Genomic DNA, 21,540 nt, shown 5'->3' with positions numbered 1-21,540 from the left:
AAATGAATCATCTTCACTTACTGAATATAATGAAAGCATGTTTCTAGTAGTTGCTCTCCGCTCCAGGAGAATCTAAACTTCTGTGTAGGGGAGGAGAAAACCCAACCCCCAAGCCAGCTCCTTTTAGCCTGTAGGGCTATTGGTGAGCAACATGCAGCCTGGGCCAGGACTGTTTTCCAGCGTCCACGGCTTTGTTGCATAGCTGTGGGACTGAGGAGAGCAGGATCATCTCCATACAGCTTCTGTTGGGGACAGGGAGGATGAACAGCCTGGCCTAGCACTGAGGCTGTCTACAGAAATGCTGGCCCTGCAGAAGGTGTCAAGGTCAGGAGACAGGTCAATAAGAGCACCTAGTAATTTCCTTCCTTCCTCTTCGAGCCTGGCATGTATTCATTTTTTCAATTATAATTATTCTAACACAAATTGTTTTGTGAATCACTAATTGTGTAAGGAGGCAATGTGGAGGCAGGCTGAGTTGGCTGTCTGTTCCTTTAAGGAGTCTGTGACAGATAATGATCTTCCCCTTTGTTTACTTGCGATTTTGTAGGATGAGCAAGAACTCTCACAAGTTTGTGTTTGTATTAACAATAGTTGTCCAAGTTCTCTTTGTGGGCATGTCTTAACAGACCCTGACGGTAGCATGCAAGGTAACACAGTCCTGAACCACAGAATACAAAAGCTTCTTCAGATAGCATGCTGCAAGCAGTGGGAATTTCCTCGGGGAACACATTCTGAAGGTTTCTATTTAGCAGAAAGATTGTTTTGAAGTACTTCTGACAAATCATTCCAGTGTCGATGGTTTTGCATCCCTTTCGCACTCCTTGGCTCAAACCAGTTCTGCTGGGTGAATCCCAGTCTAAGTTGGATTCCCCACACTTTCCCTCTCGATGCTGCTCGTTCTGGACTTGATTCAGGATCTGCTGAGGGCAGGGAAGTCTTGCAGGGGTCTGTAATATTCTTCTGATGCCTGTGTACTGTCTTTTTTGCCTGCTTGGGCTTTGCAGTTAACGCAGTTATGGAAATGAAAACTTCTGTGTCACTTATTGGCATGAGGAAGTTGGGAATGCAGTTGAAGGTTGACTTCAGTTTTTGTCTAAGAAAAATGATGTGGCTCATGCCTTGAAGCAGTAGTGCAAGCTAGCAGATTATACACTGATATTGTGTTATTTCAGGCAGAGTATATTTGTGTTGGAAGACTCAGCTTCCGACAGCTTTCTCTCCGATTTTGTCATCTTCTCTAACGTTTCTCAGTTCAAACAGCAAGAGAAGTTAGAGAGGTGCCTATGGAAGACTGTCATGGTGTTGCAAACAGCAGAGACTGGAATAGCTTATTGTAAAGGTTTATTCATATTTTGCAAAATGCATCTGATCACCTGAATCTTTTGCTTTGTGATGCATAGTTATTACTCTGACGAAATGCTGAATCTGAAAAAAGGAATGAATGGTCACAAACTTGCAACAAAGAAAACAACGTTTTCAGGTTAAAATAGTATCAAGAAAGCTTCTTCCTACTGAGAGGACTGAATTGTTTATGAAGTAGATGTGTACCTAGAGCAGGTGGGGTGTGGAAGTCTCTTTCATGTTTTGCTTAAGGTGTTTGTTGTATCTCGTGTACAATCCTCTGTCCTTATCCGGTGTGCAGATGCAAGGAGTGCAGAGGCTCAGAAATCCAGAGGAACGTGCTGCTGCATGGGGCTGAGTGGCAAAGTGACCCAAAGGGCTGTGTTTGCTCCCGGCCCTCTTAGGCCCTGAACAGCCTGGTGTGCTCAAGGATTTCCCTAAGTGTGACCCCTCTGCTGTTTCTCATGTCCTTTGGTTAGGATCTAGATCTATTTGTGCTGTTGTATAGCTGAGAGATTACAGTAAGTTTTGGAAAGTTTATGACTCTCTATAGGGCAGCAGTATTCCAGTCTATGACGTATCAGATGAAGATGTTGAACCGCATTTTGAGGTGAATGATTAGCCAAAACTTTACTGTTGCAAAAGAAATGGTCATAAAGCTTTCAGGTTTCTAATTAAATAGTTTTTCTGGATGGGTAAGTTGCGGATTTTTTGCTTCCCTCCCTCCCGAAGTCAGAGAGAAGTAGTTGTTCCTACAAGTGTTCAAAAGTTTAAGCAGCTTTTAAAATTCTTTATGTTCTTTTAGTCCTAAAAGCATTTCTGTTTGTTTATTAAAAAAAAATATAAATTTTAACATGCCTTTTTTATTAAGGCAGAACTGTAGAAATTAATTTTCATGATTTCCTTGGAATATTCCTTGAAAACAAAATGAAATAAATCTCAGGATTTCAGGTTCCATCTGCTTTCCCTGCATCAGAACAGTAGGCAAGCACTAAAAATGCTCTGCAGTCTGGTTTTTGGTGTGAGTCGGTTTTTTTTTTTTTTTTTTTTTCAGAGCTTGACTTATGATTTTATAGCTTGGCGTTGTTGGTAGCTGTGTCCTCCTTTGCCCTAGAGTTTACTCACAGCTCTGCTATAGAGGGAATCATCTACATCTGTACTGGATATTTTGGAAACATTTAAAGATCTACTCTTTTGTCGTGATCATCACTGGCAAATGAAAGTACTGAGCTTTTCAAAATCATTTACACTGCAAAATGTATTGTGGAAATACTGTGCTTAGCTGTCTCTCAGCATGTTGCGTGCTATATACGGTGCCAAACCAGAGATGTGTGAATTATTCTTACAGCTTTCCCTAGGACAATGCTTCTTAACATAAAGTCTAATTTGGCATTCAGGTTTGCACATGCAAATATCTGAGGAGCCCAGTATTTAAGGTGGGAACTTGAAGAAGAACAACTATAGAAACAACTGTTGCCAGTTGTTTTATTTAGAAAATATTTAGCTTTTTTAACATTGGAGCTCCCCAGTAGCTGCATTTGCACTTTGCCACCCTCACTGACAAAGAGGTCACAAAGTGAGCAGCTCCTGAGGCATGGAAATGTATTTCTTTTCACTTTGCAAGGAGGAGATCCCTTCCCTTCTGCATAAACAGATCGTCAATAGGGCTGTCAGGAAGAGCTGTAGGGCTGCTCAGAGCTTGACTCCTGTTGGGAGGAGAAGGATCAGTCTGAGGATCCAAACCTTGAACAACAGCCTGCAGGAAAACGTTGCACACCCGCTGTCTGCTGTTGCAAGTTTCACGCTGGTGTGGAGTTGCCCAGAGCACATAAGCAGCCAAGTGAGCTTGTGCTGGGTAATTAGTAAAAGCTGTGAACTTGCTACACTTCCTATTCTGTAGCAACTCTTCATGTGCTTGCTCTCACCCTGTGGTAAGTACAAAGTAGGTTTGTATAAGCAAGTTTACACTCTTGTTTATCCCACGGGAATTCATCTACCCACGTATTTGGTGTGTGTTTTTTGTTTGCTTATTTGCTTTCCCACTGGCTAAACTAAGGTAGTAATAATCCACTTCTGATTTAAAAAATAAATACAAGAATCTCCAATTTAACCTTCAGTGAGGAACTAACAGCTTAAACCACAGCAAATCTGGGAGCAGCCCAGGCTCTCCTGTAATGAAGCAGTGGAACTAGTGACCTCTGCCAGGGTTAAGAACATAAACAAGCACAGCAAATATTAATTTGCTTTTTCATGTTTACTGCTCAGTAATTATGTTTGCTAGCAAAAACATTGGTGGCCCAGCAATAAATGCAAAGCCTATTTCAGAAATGGGATTAATATGGAGAAACAAGATTTGGCTTGAGGGCAAAATGCTGTTTAAGATGTCAAATTATGAAAACAGCCTTTGCCAAATATGAAATAGAAAACTTCCAAAAATCAGAAAGAAGACCTGAGGAAGTATACTGATCAGTTCGAAGTAGAACCTATATTTATGTACATGTAGTTACACGTGTGTGTCTCCTACTGCAGGGTAGGACAGCTTTTAAATAGTTGTTGCTGAGTCTGTTTAAACTGATCACATTCTGAGAAAGTGTAACTGGCTGATTAGGTCAGTATGACATCTCTTTGAAGTGTGTTTTCTGTCACCTTGGGAGATCTCATCTTCAGGTTGTTATTTTTTTAGTATCATCAATTAAACTGGAAAAAATTGCAAAAGCTAGGGTTTCCTCCTCAAGGTATTGAGCATGATTTCTAGTAGAAGGGGAAAGTTGGTGTAAAAACTGTTGAAGCTACATTTTTCCATCTCAGTTTTTGATTATTTTAATTATGAAAAAATTAGAGTTGTGTTTAGTACTGTAAGTCAGGTAAGTTAGTAGGGGTCTTTGTGAAAATGAAGATTACTGTGTGGGTGCCCTTTGCTTCTGTCCTGCAACTGCAGTTTTTCTAATGAACTCAATCTGACATTTTGTTCTCCTGGAAGCAAAGCTGAGTCCCACAGGGTGACTGGAAGCACCAGAGGAGCTCTGGCTGAAGAGGTGGAAGCGCCAGGTGATGCAGCAGTGGAAGATTTGTTTCACTTTATTCCTTGCCCCTTAGTCCCAAGGTTTGTGGCTGATCCATAGCATAGAACCACAGTGTTATTCAGGTTGGAAGAGACCTCTAAGATCATTTAGTCCAATCTTCAACCTAATGCTAGTCTACCACTAAATCATGCTACTAAGTTCTACACCTACACGTTTCTTGAAGACCTCCAGGGATGGTGACTCAACCGCTTCCCTGGGCAGCCTATTCCAATGCATAACAACCCTTTCAGTAAAGACATTTCTAATATCCTTTTTTAAAAGTCCTTTTTCAGGATTATTTTAAAGTATCTGTTGCTCCAAGTAAAAGAGGATTTAAGTGAAAATCCAAATGTAACATGAGTTCAAAGTTCAGGTGATACCAATACTACATGACCAGAAACTGCCCAGTCTAAAGATGCCCGTGAGGAATGTGTAGCCAGAGTTTGACAGTTACTGACAGCTATGGGAAATACGTAACTTAAGGCTGGAAAAGCTGGATGAACAGTATGCAAAGTTGACAAGAAGTGAGGAAACAAGCCTTCCATTTTTTTTAACCCAGAAGCAGTGTTATCATTACAATAGCACTTCTAATGCAAATCTCTTTACTCTTTGCCATCTCATAAAGTTTGTGTTTTCTTCATGCAAAAATAAAGATGGAGCTTTAACTGAAAGTGACATCAGCCTTTCACAAAATGACAGAATACATTTACTGCTGAAACAAGTGTATATGGGTTGGGATTTTGATCAGCTTTTGGGGAGGGAAGGGACACAAAACTTTGTACATGAATAAGGACAGCTCTTGAAAAATGGTCACTGTCAGACTGAAGGCAGCAGACAACCCTTAAGTATTTCAGGGGCCTTTAGAAGATTATCATTTTACTGTGTGGAAAATGAGGCATTGGAAACAGAGAAATAACCATCATGATGATTCAGAAAGCAGGGGGAAAGGAGCCGAGACAGAAATTCTCATATTCCAGCTCCTGAAGTTTGCCTGCACAGAAACTACTGAAAAGAACAAATGGAACAGATGTTCCCCTGTTTAAGCTTGCTGCATTTTCATAGCATAAGAAAGTGATTCACTTTTTGTTGGCAAAAATCATTGCTTTGTGGTAAAGTACACAGAAGACTTTATCAACATTTACTGAGAATACATTAGTAAGAATACTTATGCATTATGAATGTGGATCATGAGACATGCTTGGTGAATCCCTTGAAGGTTTTACTCGACCCTTTTTGATGTTTCTCATCTTCTTCCCCCTTCTCTTTCCATCCAATTCCTTTTCCATTTCAAAAGGAAAAGAAAGGAGAACTCTGCCCCGTTACTATTGCTCTTGGGTAGGAGCAGGTGGGTGTAAAGACCGTGACCTTGTAGTGGCAATCTGTGCATAGTCCTTCCTGCTGCAGTGACACAGGCACTCACAAGTTGCTTCCTGCATGGTGTTTAGGTTGTTAGTAGGCAGTGAGGCAGTTAATTGTTATATTCATGTTGGAAAATACAGAACATAATAATACTGGAATAATCTCTAGGGAAAAAGTGCGTATGAGTTTCAGCAGACTTTGTTCCATTGCATACCGTTGCTTTCACTGATTAGTCTGCAGCATTTTGCCTGCTTAGTTTTCTTTTTGGAAATATGCTGTAGGGATTATTTCTACCTGCATTTTTTTATTTTAATTTTTTGTTTTTAAATAAAGAATGAATGGTCATCTGACTAGTCTCTGTCTACTTTTATCTGTTCGTTGAATGGCTGTTGCTTTAGTCAATGTGTTATTGTCCAGCAATGCTCTAAATAAAATCTGTGAAATAATTAGATGACTTGCAGGAGTATTGCAAGAACAGGATGTAGACACGTTATGATTTCAGTCTAAGTTTTTAGGTGGAAAAACTGAGGTAAGAAAGGAAAGTCTATTGAAATCATTTAAAGATAGATGTGTGTGTTTGCCTCTGTTTCTAGAACCAGAAGGAGCTACTATTGCTATCATCCATTTGTAGAGTACTTGGAGGTGAATCTTAGCATTTAAGACTTCTTTTCTTAGGGGTCAGCAGTGTGTTAAACACTTTGTTTCTATTATTTAGTGAGAATGTGACAGTTGATGGTCAGCTAGTTAAAAAAAGTTATTTGTTGGATTGAGACTTTATGATGACTTTCAGAGAGATTCTTAATTCCTCTCTCCATGCACATGCATTCTCTTGGTTTTTACACATCTTTTTTTAAAAAGTATCAGAATTTTTTTTGCATTTCTTCAATCTACAACTGAACGGGGAAGCATATCATATTGAAACTGCACTCAAACCGTATCTTAGTGGCTTTGAAATCAAAGCCTAGGATTTATGCTTTCTGATTAATGGCAGACTAAGAAACACCTTTCTTATTGTGTATGAGCTGGCTTGCATATCTTTTTCAGGGAAAACCTGATAGACTTGAGTACTTGAACTCTTGCAAAAATTCCATCCTTTATACACTCAACAAGGAATAGTTTGTTTTCCTCTGTTTGGGAATAACTTAAACTATGAAGCAACTGAGTGTGAGGCAATACCCCATTGTAGGAGCATTTTTCACTGTCTGAAAGGTGTGTGCAAGTGAAGATGGACATGTATAGGTGCTGAAATGAAGATGTGAAAGCCAGCTGCATTGTAAAAATAACACACTTTATGGAAGGCACATTGCCATGTGTTTGCTTCTGGTGGCATGCTATTGACCAGGCTCCGCTCTGAGGAGGCAGTGGCTCGTTCTTGAGCTTAGGGATTGCTGTTGGATGCTGTTCTCATTAAGCTACTCCTCTTGAAAAACCTGGATGTGATTATCTGGGGAGGTTGATGGTACACCAAGAAACCTGAGTGCTATGAGAGGCTGTAAGAGAATGCGAAGCATGTGTTTTGCATGTGTGCTCTGAAAACTTTCCACTAAGAGCAGCATCTGTGTTAGATAGGTTTTCATAACATTGAGATCATTACATCAGGCAGTAGTAGGTGCAGAATTGTTATATGGGAAGTTGTCAAGTTGGGCTGGCTTTATGTGCTGGCCAAATCTGCAAACATTTCCAGTGCTTATTACGGATTGGTAGATGTACGCAGGTACTGCATTAAGGTTAGTTTTCTGTCCAGTGTGATGCTCTCCTTGGGGTAAAATGGCAATTGCCGAAACGTTAGTTACCTTGGTTTGGTCACCTTTTGTTTGCTTTGCTAGTGGTCATGAAGGATGGTGAAAATAACATCTGATTATGTCAGGAGAGGCTTGGGCTAGTTATTTGGATGCCTGGTTCATCTGATACCACCTGGTTCACAGTTGGCCTTGCTGCGAGGGTTTACTGATACCAAGCCTGTGTAACAATGGGAAAGACAGTGTTTGCCAGTATCTGATTTCACCTTTATTTTTTTTGGTGAACCTGAAGAGGGTAAGCTTCAATGTATAGGTTTTACATAGTCTCACAAGCTGCATGCAGTGCAAACATGAGCGAGTTGCTCTTTGCGGTGGTCCTCATCCTGGAGCAGGATGAGGAAGCATGGATGTGAGGAGGAAGGATGTAACCTGTGTTATTAGCCCTGTGTAATAATAGAACAATGGGAAAGAGGAGGTCAATGCACTGAACACGGCATCCCTTTGCTGCTGTTGTAAGTTTAAATCAAATATCTTAGAATTTGTTTTCTATTACATCTAGGCTGTCTTGCAAGATGCTCAGATGGGAGCTGGAGGAACCGCTATCTCCCAGGTTAAAAAAAAATAGTTTTTGTGTAATTGTCTATTCTAGTACAGCAGTTTTCTTTTTCAAAGAGTTAAGTTAATCCAATAGCAATAATGAATCTGATATCAATGTAGATCTTGGCAGAATCTGACATCATCATGCGATGTAAAATTTGTCTACTCTAATGGTGCTCATAAGGCTATTAAATTAACTATTAAATACTTCTGGGTACTTCATTAACATTAAAACAAACAGACAAAAAAGAACAAAACAAACACCACCACCACCAAAACAAACAAACAAAAAAACCCAAACAAAGTAATTCTAAGAAAGCTGCAAGCCTTATAAGCACTAGGTAAGAGTAGAATGCACAGTCTTTATTACGTGCATAGATTTTGCTTTAAATAAATCAACCCTGTTTATTTGAAATTATTTCCGTCCCAATATATTTCTGAACTCTTTTTGTTTTTAGTGCAACTGCTCTGTTATGCTGCGGAAATTAATGCCTAGGAACAGGCAGACTAATCTGTGAAAACAAGTCAGATGAGCTTTAAATTGTTGGTTTAATTGGCTTTCTAAACCAAATTTTGGAGATTTTCTTTATGTTATGTAAAGGGTGAGGGAGGAATGCAGACATGTTTACTTTTAACAGAAAGATCTGAAACTCCTATCCTTCACACGTGCTTCGTGTAGTTATTAGCACTCTTATTAAATGAAGAAATGTATGTAAAGAACATCTCCATAAGAAATTTTTCTTGTTTTCAGGTAGAAATGTAAGCTGTTTCTTTTAAATCACATTCTGGATACTAGGAAATACACCTTCACGCTGGGGGAATTCAGGGGTTGCTGCCCTGTATTGGCAGCTTACCATGCGGCTGGCTTGGTGTGGTGGAGGGTAAATAATGGCTTTAAACAAATAGAAAGAATCTTCCCTGTGCGGGAGTTGAAATCTCATATATAGTGCTACTGTATTGTTACTTAATTTGCAGAAACCCGTTACCAGTTTACATATGCAATAGTTAACGCGACCGAAGGCTGGTTTGGTTCTCTATCCTCTGTCTTTATTTGCTGTTGGTTGGTGGCACTTTCTGGAAAAAGGATCAAGTTTCTTTCATCCGTCTCAGTCACAGCATGGCTGAGGTCGGCAGGGCCCTCTGGAGGCTGCCTGGTCCAACCCCCTGCTCCAGCAGGGACACCCAGAGCAGGGTGCCCAGGGTTGGATTGCGTCCAGGTGGGTTTTGAAGATCTTCAGGGAAGGAGACTCCACAGTCTCTCTGGGCAACCTGTGCCTGCGCTCTGTCACCCATACAATAAAGAAGTTTTTCCTCGTGTTCCTATGGGACTTCCTGTGTTTCAGTCTGTGCCCGTTGTCTCTTGTCCTGTTGCTGGACACCACTGAAGAGTCTGGGCCCGTCATCTTGACTTCCTTTCCCCCGGATATTTGAGTACATTGATAAGATCCTCTCTGTCTTCTCTTCTCCAGGCCTTTGATTTTGGTAGGGCAGCCTACACGTAACATAAAGCACTGTGGATGCTAATAGGAATAACGTTGTAAATGAGCTTTGCTTTGGTTTCAGATCAGTGGGTAGAGTTTTGGTGTAATCACGAGAGGATTGTACAAGAAAAACTTGAATTTAACTGCATTGAGAGCAAGTTTTGAAATTCTGACTTGCATTGCATGTAACTTTCTTGTCCCTTAATAGGGCATTGCAGCGGATTTATTGCCTGGGCTGGAAAATTCAGCCTAAACTACAGCTAGAGCCTTTTGCTCAGCGTAAAGGAATGGCAGGAAGGACTCATTTCTCCCATGTTGTTTTGTCTCTGGCTCTGCCTAATTCCTGGGATCTTCTTCCTACTTCGTTGTTTCTATGTCCTTCTTGAGACTCCTGTTACTTCATCATCACCTTCTTCCTTACTGAGTTTCTCTCGTTTTGAGTGACTTCCCCAATGTTTCTGGAGAAAGGAATTTCCATTGTCATTGTGAAGAAATTTCTGAAGCAAAGAAAAGATTTTGAGCAATAATTCTTGTTTTTTGCTTTACTTTTGAAATGTATGTGATAAACTGGTTCCCTCCTCTCCCTTTTTCTTTATTAATTTTTTAGTAAAATGCATTACAAACCAGGAAATGAAGATGATACAGACTTAGTGCATTTAAAATAGATAGTTTTCCTTGCTCAAAGAAACACACGTTGAAGCTTATGAATAGCTTCTGAGTAGCTCTGTCAAGGTCAATGGGCTTACTCATGCATTTGAAGCTGTGTGTGTAAGGAGCAATTTAATTGCACAGCTGTCTTGGGACCTTAACATGAGATGTTGTCTTTGAGGATGGGTACTTTAGTTTGCCAACAGCTTTGAATCTTGAGAGCAGATGAAACAGCTAGCTGTTCTACTGATTGTGTGCTGCATTAATCTGCTCTTTCCTTGTCTTGTAACTGAGCGGATACAACTGTAGCTTGACAGTCAGAGACATCTTCACGAAGGAGAGCATCTAACCTAAAGAACTTAGCAAAATTATTTCCCATTTACTAGAGGTTTCAGTGATGTGAAAAACTCTGTGTGTCCTTGAAGATAAGAGTGGCCAGGATAAGGCAGGCTAAGCAAGTCCATCAGGGAAGGACAGTTGAAAAGAAGCAGTTTTCTGCACTGAATCTGGTACTGGGGAGGGCAGGGGATGTAGTGAAGGGTAAGGTGGCAGCGTCAGATTGTCTTGGTAAAACTGCTGAAGGGTCCTGGGTGCCCTTCCTGTCAAGGAAAAAAGAAAGTCAAGCAAACCACAAGGAAGGGGTGGGGAAATAAACAACAACAAAAAACCACCACCACCTGGAAAAAAACATTAATCTTTTCTTTCCATAAAAGATTTCTTCCTTTCGTCTCAAGTAATGGGGGGTGAGTAGAATACTACCATCTTTTGATGAGTTACTATATATACCACAATACAAATACGTCGAGTCTTGTGCAAGTGAAATTGAAACATCAGCAAGTGATGGTAGCATTAACATCTTTTTCTACTGTGTCAAAGATTCCTCTAGTACTTTATTAATTAAATATTCCCCAGGTGTCCTGGCGCCCTTGGTGAAAGGGGCATCTGGGAGCAATCCACAGGATGTGAAGCCCAGCAAAGCACAGTGTCCGAAGCAGCAGGAGGAGTTTAGGTAGGCAGGGTGTCAGTCCTAACGTTGGAATTTCTCCAGGAAAGTTTCAAGTCTAGACTGCAGACCGCTCTTGTGGGGGAAGAGCATATTGCTGCTTGGCAGTTCGAAAGACCTGCAAACCAGCAGCAGTATTAAGACAACTTAGATACTTTTCTTGCTTTGTCCTTGCAGAACAATTAAAGACTGATTTGATTTAAAATTTGATTTTTACTTTTATCTTTTAACCTAATTAGAGAGAGAGGTTGCCATTTTGAAACTAGAACCAAGTCATTTATTAGCAGGTACATAATTTCATATTAACCACTTTATAAATTGTTTATTGTGCTTCTTTTTCCTAATTTCCTTTTGGTAGTGATGTTTTTCTGAAAGTATCTATCACTACTTTACCGACATGGCTTCCCTGCAGAGTATAAAGCATGAAAAATATTTTCGTTCCTCAAAACAACTATGGACAGGAAGCTGAAATACAGCAAGGTGGAGAAGAACCTTTACTGTTTTCTGGAAATGGTGGGTTTGTTCTGATTAAGTTACATCCAGTGGGAAATTTTGCTGGATGTCGATGCAAAAGATTGAGCCCTGAAACTTCTCAGCAGAATCATGAAGCGTATGACTGAGGCTCCAGCCTCCTGATCATCCTCATGGAAGTCTTCTGAACTCACTCTAACAGGTCCATGTCCTTCTTATGCTGGGGACCCTGGAGCTGAATACAGGGCTTCAGGTGGGGTCTCACAAGAGCAGAACGGGGGGGAGAATCACCTCCCTTGCCCTGTTGGCCACACTGCTTTTGATGCAGCCCAGGATATACTTTATGGACTTCGATGACAGATCAGGGTATGTGAGCAGAATTGTGAAAGTTTAAGCAACTTCTGCCTTGACCTTGCATTTTCTTTTTGCACTTGACTATGCCTAGCTTTAAAGTATTTCTGTGAACATTAAAGTGTGCAGTCGTCAGCTGGTACTTCTTTAATATGGATTTCTAGAGAATTGTGGTGGGTTGACCTTGGACTAGCTGCCAGGTACACTCCTAGCTGCAATCCCCTCTTCAACAGGACAGGGAGAAAACAAGATGAAAAAACTCTGGGATAAAGACTGGGAGATTACTTACCAATAACTGTAAGGGCAAAACAGACTTGACTTATGGAAAAGTAATTTATTGTCAATTAAGGTACAGTTGGATGGTAAGAAACAAAGACAAAATCCACAACACTGTCCCTTGTCCTTTTTTTTCCCAAGCTCAGCTAAACTCCTTCATTCCTAACTCTTCTACCTCCTCCCTACATCTTCATATATTTTTTTCTATTTTTTAGGAGGGGCAAGAAGCACAGTATAATTTTGAGGACCCAGCTGTCAGTGAGAGTCCATGCCTGCATCGGTAAGTGAAGTTCCACATGCCTAAAAAAAGATTAAAAAAAAAAAAAAAAGACAAAATGGATCCCTTGGAAGCACGTCTAGGGAATATGAGTCAGGCTTGCTGTGTTAAGAGTAGTAGGCCAGTACATCTATTTCTTTGTTGTGTTTGCTGCTCTGTAAAATTGCTATTAGTTACATTATCCTTTAGTTATGTTAAACATCTCAGAGAAGTATAGCATTTGAAAGTGAAATGCGATGGTTGGAGATGCTCTGGAGAATTTTGGGTTATTTGTCTTGCTGCTGCCTTTGTATGTGCCTAAAGAAGATTGTATTCTGAACTGAGAAGGAAATCTGAGGTATTGTTGGCTCACAGCAGCTACAGCATTTTAATAGCATGTAATATTTACTGCTTCAGGTCTTTCAGATCTTGGCTACTTACTGTCATTATCGCAGTGTTGCTGTCTTGGAAGTACTCTGGTTAAAACAGTGCTGTCACGAGGCAAAGTCTGAATTAATAAAGTGTGTCACAAGAGCTTTAAGATTGCCTGTGTGGAAGCAGACTTGCTGTCACAGAGCTAATGTTCTCTGCTGTTCTATAGACCAGCGTGCTTCACGGAGCGTTAGTGGCAAAGCTCATGCTCATGTTTGGGTAATGTTAAGAGAGATGTTATAGACGTCTGGTTTAAAATCAAATCCTGTATCTACATGCCATAGTTGCTTGATTTGTTTTCAGTTTTTCTGTAGTGGATTCAACACCCTAACTTGTTTACCTCGTGGATGGTTTTGCTTTAAGAGATCACAGATGAAGCATTAGAACATAGACACTTTCCTTAATAAAAGAAGAAAGTCGAAGTTTGTGTTACTGCCACAGTGCTGTTGCTGTTGGAGGTTTCATGCTTTAAGTACATCTAAACTTCTTTCCCCTGCCCCCAGGACGTGTTATGAAATGGCCTTTATGGGAATTTGAACTGCGTATAAGCAACCTACAGAATTCCTCAAATACCTACCATTGAGAGCAAACTTCAGGCTGCATCGTGCAGGAACAGATTCTCCATTACTACCATTGATTTGGAGAACTACAGTAGAGCAAGCCTGTGTGTTAAGTATTGGAGGAGAAACAGAGATGGTGCAGAGTCTGGGCTGATCTTGTAAATATGAGTGAAATTATGAACAGTTTAGGGAAGCTTGTTTTTGTTGGGTCTGTGAATATCTTTAGCAAAATAGACCAGTGCACCATGAGAAGATTCCGTATGTTTCCTGTATTGACATTTTATAAAACACTTTTAATGTAAAATTTATAGTTTCCGCAGATTGCAGGAATTGTTGCCAGCTTCTCTGCGTGGCTACTTGGTTTTAATCCGTTTGCGATCAAGCTTACTGCAGGCAATTAGGCATATTACTGTGTGTGTATTGTAATTGTTCTTGCGTGGAAGTGTATTCCTTTGTCAGGTGCTGCTGTGCTTTGGCAGCAGCAATGCATTCAGCGCTGAGTACAGAGGAAGCCAGGCTGCAAAACTCGAGTCCAGATCTTAGCATCCTAGAAGTGAGGTGTGTTTGGATGTGGGTTTTTGGCACGGGTCAGTACAGGCATAAAAGCCAAATGCAAGATCTGGTTCTAATTTCCAGCCCCCCTCCTGAAGTTTAGATTTTCAGCGTAAGTTTTTGTTTCAGCCCATAGCTTGTTGTCATGTAACTTCTCTTTCTTCCTTTTTTGTTTCGATGTATTAAATGTATCTTATTTTTTTTGGAATGTGTTTGTTTGAAGCAGTTCTTAATAGCGGCATTGTGTGGTAAACTGTCTGTCGGTCAAACTTGGCACAGGGCAGGAGGGTTGTTTCTCTGTCAGTGGTTGCTTTCCTTCATCCTGCGTGTACTTTCACATCAGCTGCCTGTTAGGTCTGTTTTGAAATAGAAGTATTAGGTTTTGAGGTTAAAAGATGCGTTACATATTTGGAGCAGAAGCCGGGAGCTAGAGCAATCTGAGATGGTGTTACGTGGAATAAAAACATCTTGCTGTGACTATTTTCTTTCAGTCCCCACCCGCCTGTGTTAGAATTACAATTGTCTTCATGTTATCCCTGGAAAGCATTGTGGTTAGAAATGTTTCTGACTATGCAAAGTCAACGCTGGCTAGCTAGGACTGCCTTCCGAGAAGTCCTGGCTTCTTCTGAGGCCCTTGCCTCAGAGCCATCCTTGCACTGAAGGTTTGTAAATCGTTTTGAAGAGCCAAGCAGTGTACAGAACTAGCTTTCATGTCATAAATTCTCCCATTGGGAAGCTGTACCAACGTCGTCTTCTCTCTAATACGTTATACTTTTAATTGTGGGAAATGCATGACTGTTTACGTTCAGATCTCCAAGTAAAGTTTTCCAGCATTAGTGGCTTTGGTTCTCCAGGGAATTCAATGGGCCTTAGTGTCAGAGGATGTATTGACTACAGGCCAGTATTTTTTAAGACTTAGGAAGCTTTAGCAAATCCCAAGTCAAATGTGGTGGTGTGTTTTTGTTTGTTTTGTAATTGTTTTGTTGTTGTGTTTTTTTTAGCAGGGCAGGGAATGAATAAAGCCTAATAACCTGTGTGTGGAAGTTGCTAGAGAGAAGTATTTTCTGCTCTGTTGCATACCAGTCACTCCAAAACCTCTCAACTCAATTTAATGCATTGGTGTATATATTATTTTCTCTCAAATTGAGTTCTTGTCACATGCTTAGACTAAAGGTCTTTAAGCATCAAGGAGCAAATTTTCATTTAAATATAGCTCTACTTATTTTCCCATTTTGGCTTCATCCTGATTAAAGCGTCAGTACTAATTAAAAGATAATTTCAAATATGAAATTGAGGTTTTTTTTACTAACTGCCATATTTACAGCGTTCTTTTGTATGAAAAGAATTGCTGAAACCAGTTTTGCTCATAGAATATAAGTAATTGAAAATTACAGAGGTATTCTTGCACCTGTTGATGTTAAGGGTCCTTAGTGGAGGAAGATCAGGTATTGAATTTTACAATATCAATTGTTTTTTTCCCCAAATCTGTCAAATTTAGCCTTTTATTTCAATTAGATTTATTGTGAGTTAATACCCTGTGGGAAAAGTCTTTCTGGTATTTTTGGCAGCCATGTGACTTTCCTTTTATATATTTAGTCGTGCCTTACCATAAGTTTAATTTGTACGTGTTTAACAATTACAGGGCTCAGCTGAAGCCCTGATAAAGTCCGATGTAGCTCTGAAGTGAGAACCCCAGCAGTGCCAAAAACTTTTGCCCTTGAAACTACATGGAAGACTTTAGTCAGAGCGACTCTGACAGGGAAGTTTTAAAGCTGCTGTGAAGTTTGAGCTCCACTCTTCCTGGGCTCGGTGCCTTCACAGCGTGGTTGTTTGGACAGCTCTGTTTGCTTCAGCTGCTGCTTCCTTCTTGCTTCGTGGGCCTGTTGGTTGCATCTTAGTAGTTTGCTCTTAAAATCTTGGGTAGCCTCTGAGGGAAAAGACACCGTTTGCTCTTGCGTACCTGAGTGCTGTACCTAGCCCAAGAGTCCCATGTCCTCTTTTAAAACGTTTAGGTTTGGGACTGAATCCTCTGAAGTGTTACTCACAGTACTGAGAAAGAGTTTGGGCTAGGCCTGTGATAATAGCTTAGAATGCTTCTGCCAAAAAACAAACAAACAAAAACAACCAAAAAACAATAATGTGAGTTTTAGGTGTTAATACAATGTAATACAAGAAGAATGCCAATATTGATGGTTTATGTAATTCTGGATACGTGTATGGGCCTGGGATTGGTCAGAGTGCTGTGTCTTGGAAGAATGGGAAATGTTGCAAGGTGTATTAAATTTTACTTGTCCTTTATATTGGTCCATTATTAAAAATAGAAAACAAAACGACCTTGGTTGGTTATAATTTTTTTTGCATTATATAATTACACTTCAGTATCGTTACAGCCCCTTCCTGCATTTATGTGAAGTCTTGCTTTTATCTGTTGCTAAATGAAAAACACCAATGTGCGTAGATATCTGAGTATTAAGTTTCGTAGCTTGAACCAGGTAGGTCCTTAAACAGCGTACAAGTCTATTACTGCAAGGGTCTTGTTAAATGTATAATCTAACTTCATTATTAGTCATCGTCACTGTTTTATAAGCCCGTTCTGTTGGCTTTTGCACATAGGCAGTTGCAGATTTACTGGAGCTTAGTGGATTTACAGCGCGCTTGCCCTTCCCCATCCTTCCATGAGCGCTGAGCCGTGGATTGCTCCCAAGTAGGTGATGTAACGTTGGCCATGCAGCACTGCAGCTGTTTCTAGCCCCTGTCATTAGGGCATCTGCTTTATCTAGCCATGTTAGCACCAATATTGATCTTTTTCACGCAGACCTTTGGGTTGCCTTTTTGACATCATCTTGCTCTTGATACCTCTTATGAAACTTGGCCATAAATATCTTTGAGTTGTTTTTGTTCTGTTACACCTGAGGGAAGCTACAAGCTAGTTGTAACTACAGGGCTAGTGCAAGCCAGCTGTTTTTATTTGTCCTTTCATGGCTGAAATATGCATCTAGTCCTCATTTCCATGTACAGTTTTCCCTTCTGTTTTCCATTATGTGGACTTGTTGTATGTATTAGAGCAGATATGATTAGGTCCTGCAACTATTTACGTATACATTGAACCTTTGGTATGACCTTTCACTCCAAGTGCTTGAGCTGCAAGTCCCTTCCCAGTGGAACCGCGTGCTTTCCTGAAGACAAAATCAAGGCTCAAGTCAATAACTGCATCTGGCACTTTGTTGCAGGGAAGTTAAGATACAGAGAGATGGAAAAAAATATGCTTTGTCTTTTTGTGAATATAGTATAGAAGAGTTGAAAAGACAGAGTGGTTCTGGTTAAGAAAACGTGAAACCATGTTGTATCTTTCTCAGAGGGCAGAGTTAAGCTTGTGCCTACAACCCGTGTTATTGGTACTTTATCATTTCAGATGCTTCTCCCTCCAAATCTCATTATCGTATTGCATTTGTCTGGCATATCCCCGTTTGCAGTGTGCTGAGGGCTGGAATGGAGTTCTCAAAGTTACGGAGACTGTGAAGCTCCTGCAGTTGATGCTTCAAAACTTTCTGCTGTCTCTTTTGTTTTTCTTTTTCTTAAAAGGAATAGCTTATTGAATTTAAAATAAACAGCTTTCTTGTGTACAACCATCCAAAATACGCTAAGAGGAAGAGTCTAATTAAAAAGTTTTCCTAAAGGAAGCTTAATTGTGGCATTAGGTCTTTCCTTTGAGCTCTTCATTTGGGCCAGCTTGATTTATATACTCAAATGCAAGTCTCAAGAAAAGAAGTACTTTGGATTGTTTGAAGGGCATTTTACGGTTTTCTGTTCAGTGTTAGGCATTCCTAATAGAAAACATTTTCTGTTGGAGAGAGAGAACATGTGGAGAGCATTAGCAGTTCAGCAAAACGTGCAACCGATTCGGATTTAATTTAAAGGGAACAAAAGAGGTGCCTTGAGAATTTGTCGGAAGCGCTGTGGTTTTCAGTTCTGTGCGCTGATGGTAACAGAGAGGTGAGTAGAAATTGCTTTATCAAGTATGTTCTTAGCATAATTGGGACAGGGGAGATGGTGATTAATGGATTTAATAGTGCTACATAGGGATCCCGCATGCATTATGGATTTGTAATCATGACACACCTCCTATGATTCTTGCCGTTCCTCGGTAGAAGTCCCAGCTTAAATGAAGATAATAAACAACATGTTTATTAGATGTAAACTGACATCTCACAAATTGAATAAATGTGAAAAATGGTGCCGGAGTTTGGAGGCTTTTTTTTAGGGTTAGTTTTTTTTTTTTTTTAATAGTATGACATGAGTTCTAGTTAGGACAGTGCAGACAGTACTGGGGCCTGCTTCCAGGTGTGGTTGGAGATATGATTGGTTCAGCTTTTTTTTCGGTTTGGGTGAATCATGAAATAGCTGCAAAGGGTATGATAAAAATACCTTTTTGAGCTTTTTAGGCTTATTTAAACTTGCTTTACTGAGAATGTGGAACAAAGATGCGTCAAGTAAAATCCCATGGTCTCCTGATCAGATTGCTTTGCAAAAAATTTATCTGTATAGATAACTTATGGTGCTTCTCTTCAAAATGTACACCTCTTCAAACTGAAATACTAGACTCATGTTGTACTCCTAGTGCATGGTTATAGTCAGCCTCCTTTGTCGGATCAACCTCAGCTCTTCCTCACAACCTGTTATCTGCCTGCCTTTGTTGGTCTCACCAAGGAAACTCAGGGCTGGTTCTGTATGATTTCAGACGGTGTTTGAGACAAAGCAGGGGGCTTTCCAGGAATTGTCTCTGTATTTCATGTAAATTGCAATTCTTAAAGTAGGCTTTGCAGCAAAATAACCAAGAAGCTGTAGAGCAGATAAAGCCTCTGTGAGCAGTGGGTTGTTGCTTTAGAGCGCTGAATTCGTGTTTTAAAAGGGCTTGTTCCAGTTTTGAAAGGACTGCTGCGGAGCGTGCAGTGGGATGCTTTTCTTGTCTTGGGAAGCTTTGTGTTACAATGTGGAAGCTTATCTGACTTGACTTGCACCTGAAAGTGCTGCAGAAATTGAGTGAGATGATTTTGAATTGGGATATCCTCCTTATGACTTCTTTTAATGACAGCTTACATTTCCATTGCAATTCACTTTTCTTACAATGTGTTTAAAAAAAATGCAAGGGAGAAGAAATCTACTTTTGATTCTTAACAAATGAGAAGATTTAAAACAAATTTTGTTTTTAAACAAGTAAACAGAAAAGTCAAGTCATCTTCAGCAGTACCTTAAAGGAAACCACCTCTTCATAAAGCCAGGAAAATACGTAGTATGATGCTTTGTTTCCCTCCTTTTCCTTGATATAAGCCAATTTAGACTTGTTTCAGATACGTATATGTTTTGAATGAGTAATAAAGTGTCATGTTACTGATATGTGGATTTTTTTGTGGATATTTTTTCATGCAGTCGAACCACACATCTTTCTGAAGATTAACAAATTCTACCAAAATACAGTATTGGTCTTATTTTGTGTATGTAACCATCTACATGGTGTTTGGAAAATACTGCACCTGTGCTAATGAATTAAATTTCACAAAAGAAAAGGAGGACTAAATTATTGAATTAATGTGAAACTAATCGAGTATACTACCCTTCAGTTTCTGAAATTTCATGTCCAAAAGAGGTGTTGCCATTGTTAGGATTAGATTTACCCTTTTCTTGTAATTTAAAGTTATAGTAAATTCATGCAGCCTATCTCTCCCCTCGGAGGCTGGCCTGGGCTTAGTCTCTCCCAAACTGTGGCTCGTTCATCTCGGGTCACCCAGGTGGGACAGTTGGGGGTCTCTCATCCCCTGGGCATTGTGAAGGGGAGGAGGTTCTTATAGCTGTCCTGCTAAGATGGGGATCTACAGAAATCATTGCTGCTGTATAGCTGCTAGACATGAATGTGGCAAGCTTGGTTTTGCTTCTTTTTTTTAACAGCCCCCATATTTTCAAAGAGGTATCCTAAATTTCATTAGATGTAGGAGTTTGAGTAGTTTTCTCCAAAGAAGAATAGCAAAAAGAATTTCTTGTAACCTCTTAGTTCCATCAGTAGCTCTAGTTAGTTTTCATATAGTTTCCCTCTAGCTATTTCCATTTCCTACTTCATAGCCTTTGTATTGAAAGGCAAAGCAGCTCTCTTAGTCTTTTGGTGTATCTAAGACAATTGAACTAATCTTGCTGCAGACTGAAGCACAGCACATTCAAGCCCTTAACTAAGAAAAGAAGGTTAAGTTCGTGTTATGTCTTCAAATAAATTAGCGGTATGCTTGGAAGAGAATGGAGTGATTTGTTTCCTGCTTCTATCTAAACCTATTGCATCAGAGGATATAAACCAAATGAATTTGGTTCAGATTAGTTTTCTGGAGACAGTACACGACTCAGGCCTATTTTAAACTTTGCCCTGCAAAAATTGTTAGAGGTGCATCAATAAAATAAAATTAAGCACTTAAAATTATGGAAGAGAAATTAGGAACTGCTACTTAAATGCTGTGGGTTTGGAATAGGAAATGTTGGTAATTCTTTTGGCTGTCATTCTGCTGCTGATTTCATCGTTGTTTATAAGGAAGATGGAGGGACGCTGCTTTTGCTCTCGTGGAATTAAGGTAAATGCAGTTCCTAGCTCGCTCAGATGTTCTTAGATGCATGGGTGGAATTGGCTTTGGTTTGCCACTCATCTCTAATCATGTATACTGAAGATGCTATTAACATTAAAGATGTATAGAAAAGTGATACTCTTCATCTCAGGTTGCCCAGAGAGCTTGTGGAGTCTCCCTCCTTGGTGGTCTCCAAAAGCTGCCTGGACATGGCCCTGGGCACCCCGCTCTGGGTGTCCCTGCTGGAACAGGGGGACAGACCAAGTGGCCTCCAGAGGGCCCTGCCAACCTCAGCCACGCTGCGAGTCTGTCTTGTTCAGCTGTAGATTTTAGCTCTTGGTTTGCTAAAATTTATGGAGTTGTGTGGTGATTCTGAAGTGTCTGTAATGCAGGTTGTGTCTCTTCCACAAGTTTTTGGGTAGATTAAGAAGTGGATTAGGGATGGTTATTTTTGTACAGCATACTTCTACTATAATATAAGAGCAGAAGTATTGTTAGTCCATAAAGTAGGAATTGTGCTACTAGGGAAAGGAGGCTTCATTCTGTTTGGAGTGAATCCACCACATGTAGGGCTTTGGAGTGGGCGCCTTGGAAGAGTTTTGGCGTAAGAAAACTTTGCATATCCTCTTTAGTACTGACAAAATACTAAGCCTCTACATGTCTAGAGAATGTCTGGGCTACTTTTTCCCCAGTAAATGACTGAGGGAGATCCTATGCAAGAAATAGGGAAACACTTCCTGCGTGTATTCTCTCCTGTATGATTTTTTTTTCATTCACTACATGTCTGATTTCTGCTTTCTGATGGATGCTTTT

General features: G+C 40.1%; 1 protein-coding gene across 9 annotated transcripts in view; it reads left to right on the top strand.

The window, feature by feature from the left end:
- FHOD3 (formin homology 2 domain containing 3) overlaps positions 1–21,540 on the top strand; it is a 410,386-nt gene that overhangs the window by 37,332 nt on the left and 351,514 nt on the right. For all 9 annotated transcript variants that reach the window (XM_083826789.1, XM_083826793.1, XM_083826785.1 and 6 more), the window contains exon 3: positions 12,544–12,608. In XM_083826789.1, coding sequence (XP_083682915.1) covers positions 12,544–12,608 — 65 coding nt within the window. The remainder of the gene's footprint in view (positions 1–12,543; positions 12,609–21,540) is intronic.

This window comes from Anser anser (genome assembly GCF_964211835.1).
Source record: "Anser anser genome assembly, chromosome: 2".
Classification (NCBI taxonomy): domain Eukaryota; kingdom Metazoa; phylum Chordata; class Aves; order Anseriformes; family Anatidae; genus Anser; species Anser anser.
This window is presented reverse-complemented; position numbering and strand designations above follow the sequence as displayed.